This window comes from Equus asinus, chromosome 26 (genome assembly GCF_041296235.1).
Source record: "Equus asinus isolate D_3611 breed Donkey chromosome 26, EquAss-T2T_v2, whole genome shotgun sequence".
Taxonomy (NCBI): domain Eukaryota; kingdom Metazoa; phylum Chordata; class Mammalia; order Perissodactyla; family Equidae; genus Equus; species Equus asinus.
Window position 1 is genome coordinate 24,692,106 of NC_091815.1, and position 20,652 is coordinate 24,712,757.

The 20,652-nt window shown below is 47.0% G+C and overlaps 1 protein-coding gene, 1 long non-coding RNA gene and 1 pseudogene across 2 annotated transcripts; 1 reads left to right on the forward strand and 2 right to left on the reverse strand.

Annotated features, from left to right (window-relative positions):
• Window positions 1-263: 263 nt before the first annotated feature.
• LOC106843248 (heterogeneous nuclear ribonucleoprotein R pseudogene) lies at window positions 264-1,527 on the reverse strand (annotated as a pseudogene).
• Window positions 1,528-2,518: 991 nt separating this feature from the next.
• LEUTX (leucine twenty homeobox) lies at window positions 2,519-4,749 on the forward strand. Its single transcript, XM_070499533.1, has 3 exons — window positions 2,519-2,523; window positions 2,768-2,909; window positions 3,673-4,749. The coding sequence occupies exons 1-3, from the start codon at window positions 2,519-2,521 to the stop codon at window positions 4,078-4,080; spliced, it is 555 nt and encodes a 184-aa protein (XP_070355634.1). The 3' UTR covers window positions 4,081-4,749.
• An 11,363-nt stretch (window positions 4,750-16,112) lies between these two features.
• Window positions 16,113-19,377, reverse strand: LOC139042213 (uncharacterized). Its single transcript, XR_011498691.1, has 3 exons — window positions 19,246-19,377; window positions 17,802-17,850; window positions 16,113-17,425 (listed from the first exon to the last, which is right to left on the reverse strand). It is a non-coding gene; the product is annotated as an uncharacterized lncRNA (long non-coding RNA).
• Between the last annotated feature and the right edge of the window lie 1,275 nt (window positions 19,378-20,652).

Consider the following 20,652-nt stretch of genomic DNA (forward strand, 5'->3'; position numbering starts at 1 on the left):
AGTTAAAGAGTTATGTTTTAGTCAAATAAATATTGCTGATATTTCTTAGTCAAATATTAGACGTCCTTGATTAGATCTTTCTTTTCTTATCGTTTTACTTTTTTTGTCCGCACTTTATCTATTTTATTCTACTTCCTGGAAGATTTCCTTAGCTTTCTCTTCCCGCTCTTCTACTGTGTAAAGGCTTATTTTTAGCTACAAATGTCCAAAAACACTTGTCCAATCTGATTTTCCTTTATTTTCAAGACATTTTTTGTGGATGAGTACAATATCTGTTCTTATTTACCTGAGAATGTCAATTTTAAAGCTTTAAAATTTTCTTCTAATGACTTTTCCAATATTTCTTCTGTCACTGTAGTAGCCAAGTTTCTCACAAACAAAACTTTCACCTTAGCCATGACTTCTGGATCTGGTTCTTCCACAGGGTCAGCCCATTCAACCGTAACTACATTTCCCCACACTTTTACTTTTCCACTCATCAGCCGGCGTCTGGCTTGTGCTGCTGACTTGTGATCCTCATATTCAAGGAAGCAGAACCCCCGATTCTTCTTTTTGTCATCGGGTTGATGATAGAGAATAACGTCCACCAAACCCTCTGTTAAACCTGTGACTTTACTGAATTCTTCCAGAATGTTTTCTTTAGTCTTATTCTTCGGAATTGATCCAACAAAAAGTCTGTTGTTTGCCACAGAAATGCATACTCCAAGGTGTTTACCAGGGCGAATTTCATAGCTGTCACACAGTTTAACAGCTTCCTGCACAGCTTCCTTTCCACAGAAGGTGATAAATGCATACCCTCTGTTCTGACCGGACAGTGGATCCATCATAAGACGTAGATCCCAAATGGGACCAGCCTTTTCAAAAAGGGGCACCAACTCATCCTCATATAAATCTCTCGGTATTTTACCTACAAAGACTTCTGTTCCAATTCCAGGTTGCACACCAGAGTACACACTGTCTGGTGGAGGTCCACCATACTTCCTCTGTCCTGTGGTTACATCCAGAGTATAACCAGTCCTCTCAAGCAAGGCCTTGATCTTTGCTTCATCAGGTCCCTTTGTGGACTCTTGCACCTTGCTCCCCTGTTTCTCCCTTTGCCTGTAGGTCTTCATAACTCCACATAAAAATGCACTTTTGTTCTGAACATGTGATAAGTCACTTTCTTTGAATTGTTGTAGTACAGACAGAGCTCCTTCTTCATTAAATTCCCTGAGAGCATCAATTGCTCTTTCATCAAGATCGACATAAGCTACCAATCCTGTCTGAAATATTTCATCAAGTCTTTCTGCCACCTTCTGTGGGAGGCCTGCCTCTATCAGTGTCTTGTAGTGTTCTGTGTGAGTTACACTGGAAGTATCCATTGGTTCTTCCTCTTCTTTTAACTGTACCGCATTACCATTCACCTGATTAGCCATTTTATTATGCTGCGGGGCAGAGCTGGGGCCGGCGGCCGGGCCCGTGAGAATCAGCGCGAGGCGCTTTGAAAACGACTAGAAATGGCGCGCGCGCCACCCCCTCCCCCCCTCATGGACAGAGACCTTCTATTCCTTTTTTTAAGGAAAAAATTTCTGTTCATTAATTTGCTGCGGCTCCTTCTCCTCCTCCTCATTCTCTCTCTCTCTCTCTTTGTCTCTCTCTGTCTCCCTCATGTTTGAGGACTTCCTCCAACATCCTACAACTTTTTTTCCTCTTTGTGTTTAAACAGATGCTGAAAAGCTAAGAGAAATCTGTGTGTTTGACCTCCTCTCTTCACAATGGGGTGATCAGGCAGCAGGCTGGCTTTCTTGGCGTGTGTTTGTATGAAGAATAAGGACCTTCTACATAAATAGAATGTTCCATATTAAATGGGTCAGGTATTACGAGATGACACGGTTTTGTTTATATTTTAAACAACAGTAAAAACTCCCAATCGGCATCAATTACGCACCAAGTCTGTAACAGACTCATATCTTCTCTAAATCGAGTGAGCTCTCTAGGGATCATTTCTGATAGAGAAGCGGAAGCAAAGAATCCGAGTGCAGTGATGCTCCCAAAGAAACAGGGCTAATAGATGGGAGAATCAACATTCAGTCTCAGGTCACTAAGCTTCAAACCTGCCCTCCTCACTGGCCCCATTAATAAATGGCCAAATCAACAGCTTCAGGATCTCACAGGTCAACCAGTGTAGACGGCGGTGCCCCTGAGTCTACGGCTAATTAGGATAACAGGGTCTCAAATACTCTATGAAGCATATGAACTCAAATGAACCCAATGTTGATATCATGCCACTTTCCTAAGCTATCCCAATGAGGACAGATGTCTCTTCTCCCACGAGTCTGGTTCATCTTCCTAGGCTATGAGTTTCCAGTATATTCCTCTAGAACAAGCGGACAATTACACTTGCTTTTAAATCAGACTTGAACCATTTTCCAGTGGGGGAAACTGAATTTCAGAAAAAGAGAAAGATGCCTCCAGGTTGCTAGGAAGATTCAGTGATGCCCAAGGTCACAGAGAGACTAATAGATCTCTTCCAGGGGTGATGGAGTGAGCCCACCAGAAATCTCTCCTCATTTATGGCTTAAAATGCGTCCTACTCAGTGGAAGTTGGTGTTAATTTTCTGGGGGAGGGGGAGCACAGAACAATGCCAGCAAGATCATGAGGAGCGGGTTTCATGAGTTGCCTTTCTAGACTAAACTCAGTTCCTAGAGCAGACTCAGGTAAGAAGTCTACCTTTGGATATATTTATTATGAAAGCCTTTTATCTACTCCTTCTGCAGAAAAACCAAGATCTGCTCGCCGGTGCCGCACAGTGTTTACTCCGGAGCAGCTTAGAGCCTTGAAGGACGTATTCGAGAAGACCATGTACCCAGATTGGTTCACCGTTACGGAACTTACTTCAAGTATTGATCTCGAAGAGTCAGTAATAAAGGTGTGTCCCCGACCGTGTGTCTCTAGATAGCACGTCTAACCCAGAGCTTCACGCACACTTTTAATCCTCATATAATTCCTCTTTATAGGACAATTGCTATGTGCCACGACAGATGCTAAGCATTTTATATTTTTTATTATCCTGACCACCCATTTTATTGAGGAACACTAAGGCTCGCAGAGAGGAATTGTCTTCCAAGGATTATAAACACAAGGGCTAGAATCTGAACCCTCGCCTCTCTGACTCCAAACCCACAGTGCTACATAGGTCCCTTTGGGGCTGGATCTCAGATCCTCCCACTTGGGTCTGTTCCTGTTCATTTCCAGGTTCTCCTTAAGCAGGACATTGACAACCATCGTGATGGCTTACAACTGAGTTCTCACAGACTTCAGGGCATAAGAACCCCTGGATGAATCCTGAAGGCAGCCCAAGCTAGACTGCCACTCCATATGCTCAGACTTCAGAATCCTGTCTCTGAAAGCCCAGAGCATCCTCCAAGACAGGACTGCCTTTCCTTAATGTGTCCCGATCTAGGGTTTGAGTGCTCTGTCCTATTCTTTCCCTTGCTAGCACAATCCTACACTCCCTCTGGTCTCTGGAACCCAGGACAGCAGAGGATAGAAAGATCTTCCCATGTTCAGACAAAAAGGAAGAGATACAAGACTAGCTTTCTCACACCGAAGCAACCTAATTCCTGAGGAACTGGAGGATCCCCTTTGGATCCGCCCCTATTCATTAACCTGCTCACCTCCTCTCTCCCCAGACTTGGTTCAAGAACCAGCGTGTCAAAAGGAAGAAGCAGCAGCAACAAATCCGACCGAGTCCGTCACCAGGAGGGCCAAACCAGACCACTTCAGCGAAGGAAGAGGAGGCCCCCTTACCCGTAACTTCTGCAGCCACTCATCTCACGAGTCCCGCCGTTTCCGATGACTGTGGACATGAACCACCTAAGCCTTCTGGGATTGAGCAACCTGGAGGGGCTGGTGCTTCTGTGTGGAACTCATGGGATCCTCAGCTTCAGGATCTCCAACAGATATGTCTTGGAGTGTCTGATCCTCCCTGGGCCTCCGTTCCCACGGACATGGATGAATTTATACAACTGTACGCTTTACCTGGAGACGATGATCCCAGCAGCCTAGATGAGTATCTCTTCCCAAAGGGCCCCAGTTGAGGGGGTACGGCTGGCACTGATCTTCTGTGTGTTGGCTGACATACACACAGCTCCTGAAAAATGTCCAAGAGAGATTTCCGAAGACCTTTAAAGGGTCAATTCCAGTCTAAACAGATCAGAACCCAGGAATTTATCTTCTTCTGTAAAAATAAAGAAATTCCTTTACTTTTCATCATTGCCTGCAATTTCTGTCCTCTGAGTGCCTCCTCAACCAAATTTCAGTGTCCAGGACAGTCATTGGGTGCCTTTGGAGAAATAACAGAAACCAGTTGGTTTTCCTTGGGTCCTAGCTTGTCCCACTTGAGCTTAGCTCCACGAAAGCACCCCAACTAAAGTCAAGACTGTGTAAAAATTCCTGTTCCCCATGGGCCTTCTTTATCTCTTACAAAAAGGAAGGTGATATCAGCAAGATGGTGGACCAGGAGGTCCTGGCACCTCCACATAAACAGTGGTTTAACAGCTACCCTCCGATGAAGATAACTCTGAGAGGACTCTGGCGCACAATAAGAAGGTGCAGCCATCCAGGGGAGCGCAAAGACCGAGGGCGGCCACAAGAAAAGTGTAGGAAGCATTTTACCTGTTGTTGGAGGAAGTCATCAAGAAGACGCGACTGCCAGTTGACCTGCAAGCTGAACCTGGACAATCGGAGGCTCTCCACCCCTCCCGTGTCCTTGGAAGGTGCATTCTGCTTGCCTTCCCCACTCCCAGAAGCTGCTCCAAGGGCACAGCCTTAAGATAGAAATGTGGTGTTGAGCCTGTCTGCACTGGGTACCTGACTGATCCAGTTAAAGCTCCTACATAAACTTTTAAGATTCTGGTGGGTGGGTGCAGAGATCTACTCGTCTTGCAGCCTTTCAAGATAAGCTTCCTGAGTAAGTTTCCTTGCTTATTAAACCTGCCGCCTCCCAATCTGGAGGGGTCTGCCTCTTTCTTTGGTCTCTCTCTGCCCTCCAAGTACAGGGTCCAGTTTCAGATTTCACCCAGGAAGCTCCTGAGGAGGTTACAGACCAACAACTGACAAGGCAGCTAAAGACGGAAGAAATAGGCTTTGGGAAAGTGGCATGATGGAGGAAATCCTGAGGTGGCCATCAACCTCTATGTGAGGAAGGGTGGTCCACAATCAGATGCTTGTGGACAGCTGCATGAAGATGGGGAGGCCCAGAAAACGCTGGCTGCTTTAATGCGTTTGTTTGAGAAATGGTACATAGCGCCCTGTGTCAAAGGAGAGAACAAACGCTGTGGACGTGGGCTGGCGTCTACTGTGGGCAGTTTGGCTGGACACCAATGCCCAACTGGAGACTGAAACTCAAAATACGAAGCTGGAAGAAGAGCCGAGATTAGAGAAGGACTTGTGGTGTCCGCTACTCTGCTGGCTTCAGGGCTGGGAGACACGGTGGGAGACCAGGATATGAGTTGGAGACCTTAGTGCGCCATTTGCAAAGCTAGGAGGGTGCAGGCGGCCACAGATTAAGATCTGGGCGCTGTGACAAAGGCTGAATAGGACGTGCAGAGGTAGAATCTGGGGGAAAGTGGCGAGAATGAAGTGGGGGTGCTGTAATTGATGAGGAAAGGGACGAAACGCCCACGCCCTCTGACCCCTAACACAAGGGAGAATTTTAAACAGCAGTTACCCCAAAACACCTAGGAGGAAACTTACACTCTTTCTCTGTCCCTGAAGGGTGTAAATCTTATCATGTCTTTGAAACGTAAAGACTGCAGAAAAAAAGAGGGGGGAAAGAAGCATTTTACAAGTATAGAGATGGCTGTGGAAGTTCCTTTGCCAAAATTGATTTGCAAAATAGTTAATATTTTTTACAAAACTATTAGAAATAATAAGCGTGAAACAAAATGACTGTAGACCAAAGTAGGTAAGAAAAGTAGAATGTGGGGGGTTTTTTGGATAAGAAAAGATATGAAGGACATGGGGGTTTTTTTTGTAAAGAAAAAAAAAGAAAGGTTTTGTTTTGTTTTGTTTTTTTGGTGAGGAAGATTGGCCCTGAGCTAACATCTGTGCCCTCCTTCCTCTATTTTGTATGTGGGACACCTGCCACAGCATGGCTTTTTTTTTTTTTTGGCTCCCTAGGTTGGGGGGCACCTACCTGTGAGGAAGAGCACTGCCATGGTCAGCCCCACAGCTGTCATCCTGAAGGGACCTGGGTGACCTCCAGCACTTCAGGAATCTCCCACAGCATGGCTTGATGAGTGGTGTGTAGGTCCGTATCTGGGATCTGAACCTGCAAACCCTGGGCTGCTGAAGTGCAGTGCCTGAACTTAACCATTATCACACTGGGCCAGCCCCCAAAAAGAAAGTAACTTTGTCCTAAAGTAAAATAATTGTTCTAGAATAAGAAAGAAAAAAGATAGGAGAGAAGCTGAATGAACATAGAAAGTTGTAGGTGTGTGGAAAAAAATTTTGAGAAAGGAATTTGACATATGGTCCAGCTGACTGAGATTGGAATGGATTTATTTAAGTCAAAAAGAAAAAAAGGAGAATTTTAAAGATTTTATTTTTCCTTTTTCTCCCCAAAGCCCCCTGGTACATAGTTGTATATATTTTTAGTTGTGGGTCCTTCTAGTTGTGGCATGTGGGACGCCGCCTCAGCATGGCCTGATGAGCGGCGCCATGTCCGCGCCCAGGATCCGAACCAATGAAACTCTGGGCCGCTGAAGCAGATCGCATGAACTTAACTACTTGGCCACGGAGCCGGCCCCAAAAAGGAGAATTTTAATATCAAAGTACACTGGTGCAAAATTAGAATGTGATTTTCTCTCTGTTAAAAGGAGAAAGTTTTCTTAGATTATTGGTGTGCTCTTAATAAGAAATTGTAAACCAAGGTTTTTCTTTACCTTCAATGTAATCTGCCTAGAAAACCAAGATTCCATGTTTTGTCTTATCAGGTGTTTGATTACTTAAGAAAACTGAGTCTTCTCTATTAAAAGAGCTAAGTTTTTTTACAACTACGTAACTTTTGGTTTATGTTAAATTTCATGGGAAGCGTTGTCAGATAAGAAGTGATGTTAAACTTTCTTTTTTTTTCTCCCCAAAACCCCAGTACCTAGTTGTCTATCCTGGTTGTAAGTCCTTCCGGTTCTTCTATGTGGGATGCTGCCACAGCCTGGCTTGGTGAGTGATGTGTACATCTGTGCCCAGGATCTGAACCAGTGAACCCCAGGCTGCTGAAACAGAGCATGAAACTCAGGCACGGGGCTGGCCCCCCTAAACTTTCTTTAAGGTATGTTCATATGAAATTCCTAAAAATCTGGTATCTCCTGGTATCATGTTATCAATCATAACTTTAAAATGTATGTCACAGAAATAAACAAGTTCCCTGGACAGTTACATTATAATAAAATCTCGTCATATCTTTAACCACGACCATTTTTAAGTCTTTTGTTGTTTGCCGACAGTTACTGTTTTACTCTGATGCTTTGGCTAAACGTCTTCCTGCAAAAGTGCTTCCCCAAGGCGCCCCACACAACCCCGCCCTGTGTCATGGGGTGGTAGCCCGAGACCCGTCCCTGCTCTCCCTCCCCACATCAATGAAATGGGCCCGTTACACTGATGGTATAACGCTAACATGCGAAGATTTGCCTTGGCTGCAGGACACTCTGCAGACTTGGCTGGAACATCTTTGACGCAGAGGGTGGGTAACAAGCCCATAAAAACTCAAGGCCCAGGCACCATCATCAAGTTTTTGGGAGTCATCTGTTTGGGTGAGACATGCATTGCCCCGGAAGTTGTGACGGATAAGGTGAAGCTTATTCCACCCCTAAGAATGTGATAAGATGCACATCATTGTGGGGATGGGGGAGTTTGGAGGACTTTTATTGCCCACGTGGCACAGGGCCGCCATCCCTTATATCGCCTGGTAAGAACGGGCACATGTGGGCCTGGGGATCAGAGCAGCACGCCGCCCTTGAGAAGACAGCGACGCTAGCGAACAGATTGAAGCTCTGGGCATCTCCCGAGCAGAGTTGCCACTTGAGTCAGATGTGGCTGTGACTCCGGGTCAGGCACTGCGGCAGAGAAAAGAGGCGGGGAGAGTGCCCCTAGGATTTTGGTCCCAGCTCTGGCAGGGGGCAGAAAGCTGACATACCCCACAGAGCAAGAGCTCCCAGCAGCGTACACAGCGCTCCTCCAGGTAGAGCCTCTCACGAAGGCAGTGGGCTGAACTCAGAGCCGTCTGGCTGGTGATCACTCAGGAGCCCTGGCTGTTAACCCTTTGCACTGACAGTCGGGCTCTTCTAAAAGGATTAACCCTATGGCTGGGACAACGGGAAGCCGAGGGGTGGATGATGGTGAATAAGTGCTTGTGGGGTCAGGATGCGCGGGACGTTGGGGTTCACCTATAAGAGCCTGAGGCAGTCCTCACTGTTTCCTACGTCCCGGCTCATAAGGCACTGACCCTCCCTGCCAATCAGGAAGGGCATGCCCTAGCAACTGGCCCTTCAGTAGGTAAGGCAGGTTGGGTGCGCAGAAAGAGTGGTCACCGCCCGTTCTTACCAGGCGATATAAGGGATGGCCAAGGATGCAGAAATACAGGCACGCATCACTTAATGACGGGGACACGTTCTGAGAAAACGCATCATTAGGCAATTTCGTCATTGTTCGAATATCACAGAGTGTACTGAAAGGGAACAAAATTTGCCCCCCCCCAAAATGTGTTTCTTTAACATGAGGATTATTTTAGGCTGATTATTTTATGAAACAAAAGACTCAGAAAGTTTTTCTTGTTACCGCCCCCTTCATTGCCTAAAAGAATTCAGATGAAGGGGCTGGCCCGGTCGCCTAGTGGTTAAGTGCACACGTTCCGCTTCAGCGGCCCGGGGTTCGCCAGTTTGGATCCCGGGTGTGGACATGGCACTGCTTGGCAAGCCATGCTGTGGTAGGCGTCCCACATAGAAAGTAGAGGAAGATGGGCATGGATGTTAGCTCAGGGCTGGTCTTCCTCAGCAAAAAGAGGAGGATTGGCAGCAGATGTTAGCTCAGGGCTAGTCTTCCTCAAAAAAAAAAAAAAAAAAGAATTCAGATAAAAAACCTGTCTCAGGAAGCGAGCGATCACCCTAGCATCACATGAACCAGATGGTAGACAGAGAGGAACCTGGGAAAACCTGTCTGCTGGGCTCTCCTCTGTGTTCTGTTTCTGTGTGGACAGAAAAACACTTGTTTTCCACGCATTTGCTCCTTTTCACCGACCTACCTGTGAATTGCCTCTCTTCCCTTTGAGTCCCTGACACCCCACCTCCAGCATCTTCCTTTGTCTTTAGCTGAGATGGTGTTTAAGGTGAGGGCTTGGGCCGTTTTGGTGAGTTACTCGGTTTTCTTGGGTTTCTCCCATGTAGGCAAGTTATTAAACTTTTGCTTGCTTTTCTCCTGTTTATCTGTTTCAAGTCAATTTAGTTCTTAGATCAGCCAGAAGAATCTAGAAGGGTGGGGGAAAATTTATTCCTCCCCTACAGTATTTACACAAAGCTAGATGGTATAGCCTACTAAACACCTAGGCTACATGGGACTAATCTTATGGGACCACCATCGTATATGTGGTCCATCATTGACCGAAATGATGTTCTGCGGTGCATGATGGTATAGTGACTTGGTTAATGCCGTCACAGCAGGTCTTGTGTGTTCTAAACAAGGTCCAAGGCAACTGCCAGTGGGGTCTGGGGCTGTCCGTCAGAGTTCCCAACTCGTGAGGAATTGGCAAATGGGTTATATCGGCCCCCTCCACATGAGTGAGGGCTCTAAATACGCCTTGGTTTGTGTGGACACCGCTTCTGGTTAACCCCAGTTTTCCTTGCTGTGTAGACCAGGCTGCCACTATTAGCGGATTAGAGAAGCTGAGTCCCATGGATGGATGCCCTCGTTGACTAGACAGTGACCGAGGGTCACATTTCAAGGTTACGATGTGCAAGATGGGACAAAAGAACATGACACTGGGTGGAGGTTCCATCTCCCCTATAAGCCTCCAGCACCAGGGTTGGTAGGAAGGGAAAATGGAACCTTAAAGCAGCAGATTAAATTGCTAACAGGTGAGACCGCCTTGGCCGGGTGAGCTAAGTACCGTCCCAGGCTTCAGTAGATTTGAGCAATCAGCCAGCAGGGCCTGCTGCCTCATGTGCCAGACTGGGGACCCTGGCGAGGCACCCAGCGCCATAAAGGATGGAAGTCTGGGGAAACAGCCACCTCCCGACTCTCACCGTGGACCAGCGTGCTATGCCACTGAGAACCCTGCGCCCGTCATGCCATGGAAGGTGGATCTACTGGAGCCTTAGTGAAATGTCGCACTGAGATGGGCGAGTTACTTCGCACCCCTGGGTGAGCGGGAGCGACACAACCTCTGCTGGGATCCTGTTGTCGCGCTGCAAGCTGGACCTGTTGAAATGCCTTATACCTGGAAAGGAACACAAACCAGTGAAAGAGGGGAGACCGTGGGGGTCCTGGTCTGGCGTATCCCACCCCCAGTCCATCTCCTCCGGCCTGACAGTGCTGCTTCCCCCGGACGACATGTACGGTTTGCACAACCTGGTCACGTTCCTAAAGCTGCCAACCCCCCTCTCCTCCAGGCCGGGTGGGCACATTCTCTTTCCCACCGGTACGATCATTTGGCTGCCATCTTTGTCCCCTCTACTGGCCTGGAGGATGCTGTAGCTCACATAGGAGCCCTTACTGAGTTCACCCAACAAGCCTTAAACGACACCCAACAGAGCCTGTCCTTACTCGACCCTGAAATGTCTTCAATGGAAATGCTGTCCTCCAAAATAGGATGGCCTTGGACCCTATTACTGCCTCACAAGGAGGTTCCTGGGCCGTTAGCCAAACAGAACATTGTGTGTTCAAACCTGATGAGTCCGCTAACGTGTCGTCTTTATTAAATCACATAAGGGCACGAGTGAACGCCCTGAGTGATCCGACCCCAGCCTAGAGGACTTAGTAAGTCAGTGGTTTGGGTCATGGGGCTCTTGGAGGAAAAAGTGATCCCTGATTTTGGGAATCGTTGTCTTATCTGCGTTTTCTCTTGCACGTGCGTGCACTGCTGTGCCTCCAACGCAGCCAGATAGCCACCAGATGAGTCACCTCTGTGTTAGTGAGGCCCCTTGCCGATGCTCGGGGCACATGGTGGAAGAGGGGGCGTGTGAGACTGTGAGAGTCGGCTACGAGGGGTGGAGTGTTGGAGGAGGTCATCGGGAGGAAGTGACCACTGGTTGACCCTCAAGCCAGACCTGGGCAATGGGAAGCTCCCCACCCCTCGCCTGTCCTTGGAATGTGCGTTCCACTTGCCTTCCAGCTTCCAGAAGCTGCTCCAAGGGTACCGCCTTGAGACAGAAATGTGGTATTGAGCCTGTCTAGACTGCGTACCTAACTGAGCCCAGTTAAGCCTCCTGTGTATGTGAGTGAACCCAGTTAAGGCCTCTATCTAAACACTTAAGATCCTGGCAGGTGGGTGCAAAGATCTGCTTATCTTGTGGTCTTGCGGCCACACGAGACAAGCCTCCTAAGTAAGTTCCTTTGCTTATGGAAACTGCCACCGACCCACCTGGAGTGGCCTGCCTCTTTCTTTGGTGTCTCCCTGCCCCCTGAGTAGGGGCTGGTTTCAGATTACCTCTGAGAAGCTCCGGACGAGGTTAGAACCAACACCTACGTCCCTCCATCCCCCAGACCCACAGAGCTTGCTGCCCAAAGGGATCGCCGCAGCTGTGACCGCCCCCTTTTGGGAGAAAAGAAGGACAGAAAGACCCCAGCAGCTTTCATGCCTGAGGACCCAAACAGCCCACGTAGCTGTCAGGGACTCCCGCAGCTTCGCCACTGAGGACTCCCTCAGTCTTCACCTAACACTGATCCAAGCTGACGGAGCCGCCCAGAGCCCATGCCACTGAGTCCTATGGAGCGGGAGCCAAATCTGCATCCCCACCCACCCCGGCCCTGGCCACCGAGTGAACACCTGCACTCTGGATGGTTAGACGGTTACTAAGAAATGGGATGAAGAAAATGGACACTGATGGGGTTCAAACAAAGGTTTTAGTATAGTGCTACCAAAGGTTGGGTAGGCCAAAAGGAAACCCTACTCAGACCCCAACATTAAAGAGCCCCAAACAAGTCTGCTCTATTTATCATAGTGTGGAGAAATTTTAAAAGCCAAGAGGCAAAGATTATAACAAGAAACGTGACCTGCAATTGCTTCGAGCAATGGCTGGGCGGATTAACCAAGATCAAGACTGACCAAAGGTTCAGGGTCCCTTGGCTCCATCCCTCGCTGGGGACCTGAAGCCGTTTGCACAAGAGTGAGTAAGATGATCGAGAGTAAAGGAGAGAAGTTTCCAGGACTCCTTGATATGGGAGCCCCACGAACTGTGGTACCAAAGTCCATTGGTGAAGTCCTGACTTGGGCTACAAGTAGATGGACAGAGCATGAAAATGGGAGGGACGAGGGGGTTAGGAAGGTTGGAATGTTTGCACAGGCTGTATGGAAAGAAGTTGCATCTCCTTTATGGGAATGGGTATCATGTCTGCCGGGGAATACATCCCCTACCTGGTGTGGTAAAACCGAAACTCGTTAATAAAGTCTTAATGGAGGCTAAAATTAAGAATGGAAGAGTTGATTGAATTAAGGTGAAGGTTTGGGGGAGAACAGTTATGTTTCAACAGGCTTCAAGTGAAGTAGTTGCGTCTCTCACTTGATTGTGTTACGGGGGTGGACATTGTGTCTGACTATAGAATGTTTCTCCTACCTTGTGTTGTAAAACAGAAGGCATGTAAACCCACCCTTCAGGAAATATTAATTGGACACGCTAAACTGGAACCAGCAAGATTGCCCGAGCCCACACAGTGTAGAGCTGACGCTGGAGCGCTGGTAAAGGCAAGTTCTTTCCATGATAGCCCCACGTGGAGTGTACACTGCGGCTTATGGCAAAGGCCTGGGAGCATCTCCCAGTGACAATTATTGGGACTTTAGAGACTTTCTGCTTAAGCGGCAAGCTCGCTATTCCTATTAGTTTGTTATTGGACACTAATGGAATCTGTCTCTATGACTAAAGGACGTGCAATAATCTTGAAATCTGAAATTCCCATGATGTCTTGGGTGATGTCAGAGAAACCCCTAACGGGGATGGCAGTGCCCAGAAGAGTTCCATAATGAAATGGAAATGGTTCACACAGCATCACCTGCCTGGGAAATGCAAGGAGGCGCTACATATAAGCAGGGGGTCCCTTTTCCCCTGGGACTGACTTTGGTACCGTGTGAGGAGCCACTGGATTCTCTTGTCACTTGGACAGTGCTCTACAAGCAGCTGTTGACCGGTCGACAAAGAGCTGCTGTGTTTGTGGACCGGAGTTCCAAGGTGAATGGACAACATCCTGTTTGGAAGGCCACCCTCTGATTGAAGAAAGAAAAACCAAATCCGCTTGGTGGGCTGAATGGCATGCTGTTTTCCCTGTGGGATGGAAGAGTGGAGAAAGCCCCTGTGTTTGGGTTTTTACTGACTCCTGGGCAGTGACCAATGGCTTGGCCATATGGTCAGGCAGAAGGGCAATGGAAAGCTGGCCTATGAAAGGGATGTCCATGTGGGGCATGGCCCTACGGAAATCACTATGGGAATCTGAGGGGTGCATCAAAGGACACGTTGATGTCCATCAGAAGAACTCCCAGGTTTGGACGGAGATTGGAAACAGCAAGCAGACATGCCCGTGTGCTTGCTTCAGGCAGCCACCTGAGTCCGTGAGATGAGTGGACATGGGGGTCTGGAGCAACGCAGAGATGGACTGAATCTGGACCTACACCTCTGGCTCACTCTGAGGCACAAAATGCCAGTAAGAGCTGTCCTGTCTGCCAGCAAAAGAGACAGAGACTGCAGGTGGCTGTGTGGCAGATTCCCGGGGCATGGGGGAAGGCCCCGATCATAGCTGGCAAGCCAGGCTGATGCTGGGAGCCCTGGGGGGCTACAAATGGGTCCTGACAGGAGTAGACACTGACTCTGGGCTTTGCTGACTCAATGGTAGATGCAAAAGCTCTGAGTGCTATAGGAGAACCAGCACAGAAGATTCGGCACTAATTCGAACAGCTGACTGTCGGGTCTTCGGATCGAGGAACCTACTTCACAGCCCGTAATGTCTAACAGCGGGCAGAGAGATGTCCTCCGCAGATCGCTAGTTTGATAGAGAACTGGAAATGGCAATTAAAACATTGTTTGTCTAAAGTGGGGGAGGGGGAAATAAAAGCATGAAGAGCTGGGTTACATGCCTTCGCAGCTGTGTGCTCACACTCTACATGAGTGGGCTTGTCGACTTAAGCTAGGCAGCTGATTACTTTACCAGTGAAATGGGTTTATTCCGGAACAGCAAAGAATCACAATTCAGGACATGTGGTCTATGGTGCACCGCAGGCAAATCCAGAGACGCAAAGAACTTTCTTTTATGAAGCTGGGAGGGGCTGCTGTAAACGAAGGGTCCATTGGAGGAAAGTGGGAGTGCGAGGTATAGCGATGAGGCTTTCCGTTGGCTGAGTTCTGGCAGGCTCTCACCAGCTGAGCCGTTGCTGGCCATGCAAACATAGTCCCACACAAAGACAGTCAACTGATTTATGACAAAGAAGCAAAGACAATTCAATAGAGAAAGGGTAGTTTTTTCAACAAACGGTGCTGGAACAGCTGGATATCCACGTGCAAAATAATGAATCTAGATACATTTCACAAACTTAACTCAAAATAGATCGTAGACCTAAATTATTTTTATTTATTTATTTTATTTTGAGGAAGATTAACTCTGAGCTAACATCTGCTGCCAATCCTCCTCTTTTTGCTGAGGAAGGCTGGCCCTGAGCTAACATCCATGCCCATCTTCCTCTACTTTCTATGTGGGACGCCTACCACAGCATGGCTTGCCAAGCGGTGCCATGTCCGAACCCGGGATCCGAACTGGCGAACCCCGGGCCTCCGAAGTGGAACGTGCACACTTAACTGCTGCACCACCGGGCCGGCCCCCACCTAAATTATTAAACAATAAAACTTCTAGAAGATGACATAGGATAAAATCTAAGTGAGCTTGGATTTGGTGGTGAGTTTTAGATATAACACCAAAAGCAGGATCCGTGAAAAAGAAATTGATAAGTTGGACTCATGAAAATTAAAAACTTCTGCTCTGGAAATGACACTGTGAAGAGGGTGGAGACAAGCACAGACTGGGAGAAAATATTTGGAAATTATCTGATAAAAACTTGTATCCAAAATATACAAAAAACTCTTAAAACTCAAAAAATAAGAAAACAAACAACCTAGTTAAAAAATGCCCAAAATATCTGAACAGACACTTCACCAAAGAAGATCTACAGATGGCGAATAAGCTTAAAATCATACATCATTAGGGAACTGCCATAAAACACCAGTAGGACACCACGACATAGACCTATTACAATGGCTAAAATCCAAAAAACGACCATGCCAGATGCTAGCGAGGGTGTGGGGCATCGGGATCTTTCACTCATCGCCCTTGGGAATGCAGAATGGTTCGGCCACTTTGGAAGATAGAGGGGCAGTTTCTTACACAGCTAAACATAGTCTTACTATCTGGTCCAGCAATTGGACTCCTAGGTATTTATCCCAATGAGTTGAAAACTTTAAGTCCACACAGAAAACTGCACACAAGTGTCGATAGCAGCTTTATGCATAATTGCCCCAAACTGGAAGCAACCAAGAGTCCTTCAGTAGATGGATGGATAGACTGTAGTCCATCCATACAATGGAATATTACTGAGTGATGAAAAAGACACGGAGGAACCTTAAATGCACGTTGCTTAGTGAAAAGAGCCAGTCTGTAAAGGAGACACACTGAGTGATGCCAACCATATCAATCCAGGAGAACGCAAAAACCACAGAGTCAGTAGAAAGACCAGCGGTCGCCAGGGGTTTGGGAGGGGGAGAGGGAGGAAGAAGAGGTGGCCCACTGCCGGGGTCCCGCCCCAGCGGAGTCCAGGTTCCTGAGGGATGGACGGCGTCGGCGCAATGAGGGAGGGGGAAAATAAAGGGGACGTGAGACTTGGGTTGGTGTTAGCAAGTCCGACTTTACTGTGCACAAGTGTCGTTTATATATTTTTCAGGATTAGTACAGAAATAGTTTTACAAATATTCTCAGAGAGATAAGGAAGTAAAAAACGAGCACAAGAATATTTATTAGCATTCCATTCTATAGAGCATAAGGTTAATGATCGTCTTCTCTGCAATTAACTAGTGTTTGTTGTCTCTAAGCTAAAGGAGATAGGTACCTAGGCATCTGTTGTAATTCATGGTAAAGTTAAATCAAAGAGAGAAGGTCCAGGCCTCCGGACAGGACAGCAGTCCGTCTGGTTACATCCTGGTGAAGCCATCCCTGCCTCCCTCAATCATTTATGCCATTAGTGTAGATGGTTAATGGGAACAAAAGGCGACTCCAGGGTGTCTTATCCCCAGGGCTATCTGCATTCTCAGCGGGCAGTTAAACATCTTTACTTTTTCGCGCCCTTTAGGGGGTGGAAGCATTCCTTTGTCTTTTAGATTGTAGAGCTAACAGTCCCTTAAGCACACTGCCGGAGAAAGTATCACTTTGTTAGTAAAGTAAAGGGCTGAAAAGCTAAGCTAAACTATATATCTTCAAGAATAAAAAAGAGAAATAAGTATACACATAACCTTGATAGAAAGCATGCATATAATTCAGAAAATATCAGGGGTGTCGGCCGGCCATCCTTCACCGAGGGGCATTCTTGCACCCCTCGGCCCTTCTACTCACCAATTATTTATTATTTATTGCTTTTAGGAGAAAACCTCTATAACATTTTAACAGAAAGCAGAAGGTCAAGAATAATATATAGATACTTCTTGATCATCCAATTAACCAGCAAACTTAGAAGGACGATGCATATGTATATTTAGACAAAGAACTGGAGGGAGAAGGAAACATTAACCAGATGGAGGCCATAAACCTAAGTCGACATCTTATCTGGGCAGGATTCCTTTCTGATTGTCTCAAATGGGACTGTGTGCTCCTCCATTAATTAACTGAAAAATATCTTGAAAGTTACCTGCAGGTGGTCACATTCTCTTACTATATCTAATTTTCCCAGGAGGTTGTGCCTCCCAAGCAGCCACCCAAAGGAGTGAAAACTGGAGGTTAAGAAAGGAAAAGGAATGAAGGGCAATTAGAAGCAGCACAGGTTTCAGAACTATGTGAGGGGCTGGCCGGTTATTCTTCACCAAGGGGCGACCCTGCACCCCTCGGCGTTAATCGGCTGGACCCTGTCAAACAGCCGATCAAATGATGTAGCCACGGCTTCCAGCAGCCCACGGGATTTTCAGGGCCGTGAGATATCTTCAGGAGACTGTCCTGGAAGATACACGACGTTATGCATTTGTCAAAACTCATAGACTTGTACAACCCAAAGAGTGAACCCTCACGCAAACTGTGGACTTCAGTTAATCGTAAGATACCGATATTGGTTCATCCGTTGTTCCACGATAACGCGTGATATTGATAACAGGAGCAACTTTTAGGGGGTCAGTGAGGGATATGGGAACTCTGTGCTACCCGCTCCATTTTCTGGAAACCTAAAACTGCTCTAAAAAATATCGATTACTTTTTAAAAATGTGTCCAGCTTGACTAAAATGGAATGACTGACTCCCTAAGAGAACCGAGTGAGAGCAGGCGGCCTTGGATTCTGCTGGCCAATCCCTGGAATTGGCTGTAAAAATGACAACTCACCTTCCTTCTTTGCCAAATTTAGCCTGATCAGGGGCCTCCTGTCTAGATTCTGGAAGAAGAAACAAGAACCCTTAAATAATTAAGAACAATAAATACACGAAGGATGTGAAGAAATGCTTAGGGGCTCTAGAGCTGGATGAAAAAGAGGAAGGGTGGGAAATTCTCTGAACGTGCAACTCTACGCAGCTATAAACAGAAAGCCTAAAGCGGCAGATGCTGACCCGAGGAGGTCCAAGACACCGCCACCAAGCAGGAGAGGGTCAGGGCAGATCATGTGTACATGGTGGTCTTGTTTATACAACCCGCCCCCCCACCTTCCCGCCTCTACATGAGTCCAGGTTTGCAAACACAGGAACACCGACCCCGTTCTCAGGGACGACCACTGGGCTGCAGGTTGACACCACAAGGTGGAGGTTTGTTTGGTACACCTGCAATGTTCAAACAGTTTTTTAAGGGGAGCACAGATTAGTGCTGAAATTTCAGAACAAATGTATTTCTAGAGGACAGATAGGTGGCTGCCGGAGGCAGGGGGTGGGGAATGGGTGAAATGGGTGAAGGGGGTCAAAGGTACAAACTTCCAGTTATAAAATAAATAAGTCCTGGGGATGTAATGTACAGTACGGTGACTACAGTCGATAATACTGTATCGCATATTGGAAACTTGCTGAGAGAGTAGATCTTAAAAATTCTCATCACAAGAAGAAAAATTGTAACTATGTCTGGTGACGGGTGTTAACCAGACTTACTATGGTGATCATTTCGCACTCTATACAAATATGGGATCATTATGTTGCACACTTGAACCTAATAGAATGCTATATGTCAATTATATCTCAAAAAGTTAATTTAAAAAAATTTTAAAGAAGAAACCAAATTTTATTTCTTAAACTGGGTGGTGGGTACACAGGTGTTTGCCTTATTATTCGGTCGTATGAAGCTTTAAGAAAAATAAAGCATTAAAAGTGGGGGGGGCATCAAGGGGCGAATGGATAAAGATGTGGTATATAGACACAATGGAATACTACTCAGCCATAAGAAAGGATGAAATCTGGACGTTTGTGACAACATGGATGGACCTTGAGGGTATTATGCTGAGTGAAATAAGTCGGAGGGAGAAAGTCAAATACCATATGACCTCACTCATAAGTAGAAGATAAAAACAATGACAAACACGTAGCAACAGAGATTGGATGGGTGGTTACCATAGAGGAAGTGGGCAGGGGGAGGGCAAAAGGGATGATTAGGCTCACATGCGAGGGGATGGACTATAATTAACTTTTGGGTGGTGAACATGATGTAATCTACACAGAATTCGAAATATATTAGGATGTACATTTGACAGCTAGATAATGTTATAATCCCATGTTACTGCAATAAAAAAAAAAATACAGAGAATGAAAAAAAAACAAAAACAAAAAAAGTGGGGCGGGGTGGAGCGAGAGACCTTTATGTAACCGATTAGATCCCTGTAACAGAGGACGTGTCTGTCCTCGCAGGAACCGGTGAGCTGCGTGTCACCCCGCGGCCAAGCGGGGGTCGTGATGGTGGCACCGTGACTGGGTAGCGTGATCCTCCCGTAGGAGCCTGGGGCCCAAGCGATGTCCTGAGAGCTTGAGACAGCGGGTGTAGCCACGACCTGGGCGCGGCCAGGGGCGCCGCCGCGGTGCCCAACTCCAGGGTCACCACCACCATCTGAGCTCCAGGGGGCGCCATTCATACATCACGTGAAAGTGATGCTGGCGACGGAGTGGTCCAGCGGTCCTCTAGCCCGTCTCCTGCGGGGGCGGCGCTCGTCCCCTTTGTGCTCAGGGACCGCTGCGTGCCAGGTTCCAGCCGGTCGGGAACACCAGGGGAGGCCGGCTGAGACCCAGCCGCCCCGACCCGCTTCCCATAAGGATGTTCCGGCCAATCTTTTGGCTCTGTTTCCAGCAATGTCACTCAAGGCTTAGGACTCACCCTTAATCCTTGATGTCCGGTCAGAAGTGAGGGCTGTATCTTGGCAGAGTACGGTATTTCATACCAAAAAAATTTAATTTAAATGAAAATGGGGGATTCTCTATGGAAGTATTAATGACAATAATTGGCATACGAAAAAGTAGAAAATCTGAACAGACCAAGAAGAAAGGGAGAAATTACAAAGGAAGTAAAAGATCTACAATTCCCTTATCAAACCTAGAAAATAGAATAGGATCCCAAACTAGGCCAATGGCGCTGATCAACACAAAGGAAAATTTCCAAATAAAATATGAACAAATAGAACTCAGCAATATTTTAAGACAGTAATTCACAATAAATGATAGGATTGCTTTCAGAAATACTGAAATATCGCTGGAGCCAGCCCCGTGGCTGAGTGGTTGAGTTCACACGCTCTGCTTCTGCCGCCCAGGGCTTCTCTGGTTCAAATCCTGGGCGTGGACCTAGCGCTGCTCATCAAGCCATGCCGAGGCGGTGTCCCACACAGCAGAGCCCGAAGGACCTACAACTAGAATATACAACTATGTACTGGGGGGCTTTGGGGAAAGGAGAAGAAGAAAAAAGATTGGCAACAGATGTTAGCTCACTCAGGTGCCAACCTTAAAAACAAAAAAAGAAATACAGAAATATCTCAGCTGTAGAAAATTTGCCAGTGCATTCCAGTGTACTTACAGGTTAGAGACTGAACAACAGTCAATCATCTCAAAAGATGTAGAAATGTTGCAAATTGATGAGAAGGAGACCAAAATTCAGTCATCTCCTCCCTCTGCATTTGCTCCAGCTTCCTCCATTGTAGATATCAGAGTGATCTGTTCAAAAATCTTTTTCTAAATAAGTCTAAAAGTGCTCTTTCAGTAAACGTGTAATAAATATTAGA

Excerpts from the sequence above, each read along its gene's own strand:
- LEUTX (XM_070499533.1), top strand. Across the intron at positions 2,910-3,672 it reads TCGAAGAGTCAGTAATAAAG|ACTTGGTTCAAGAACCAGCG; the intron begins GTGTGTCCCCGA and ends CTCTCTCCCCAG.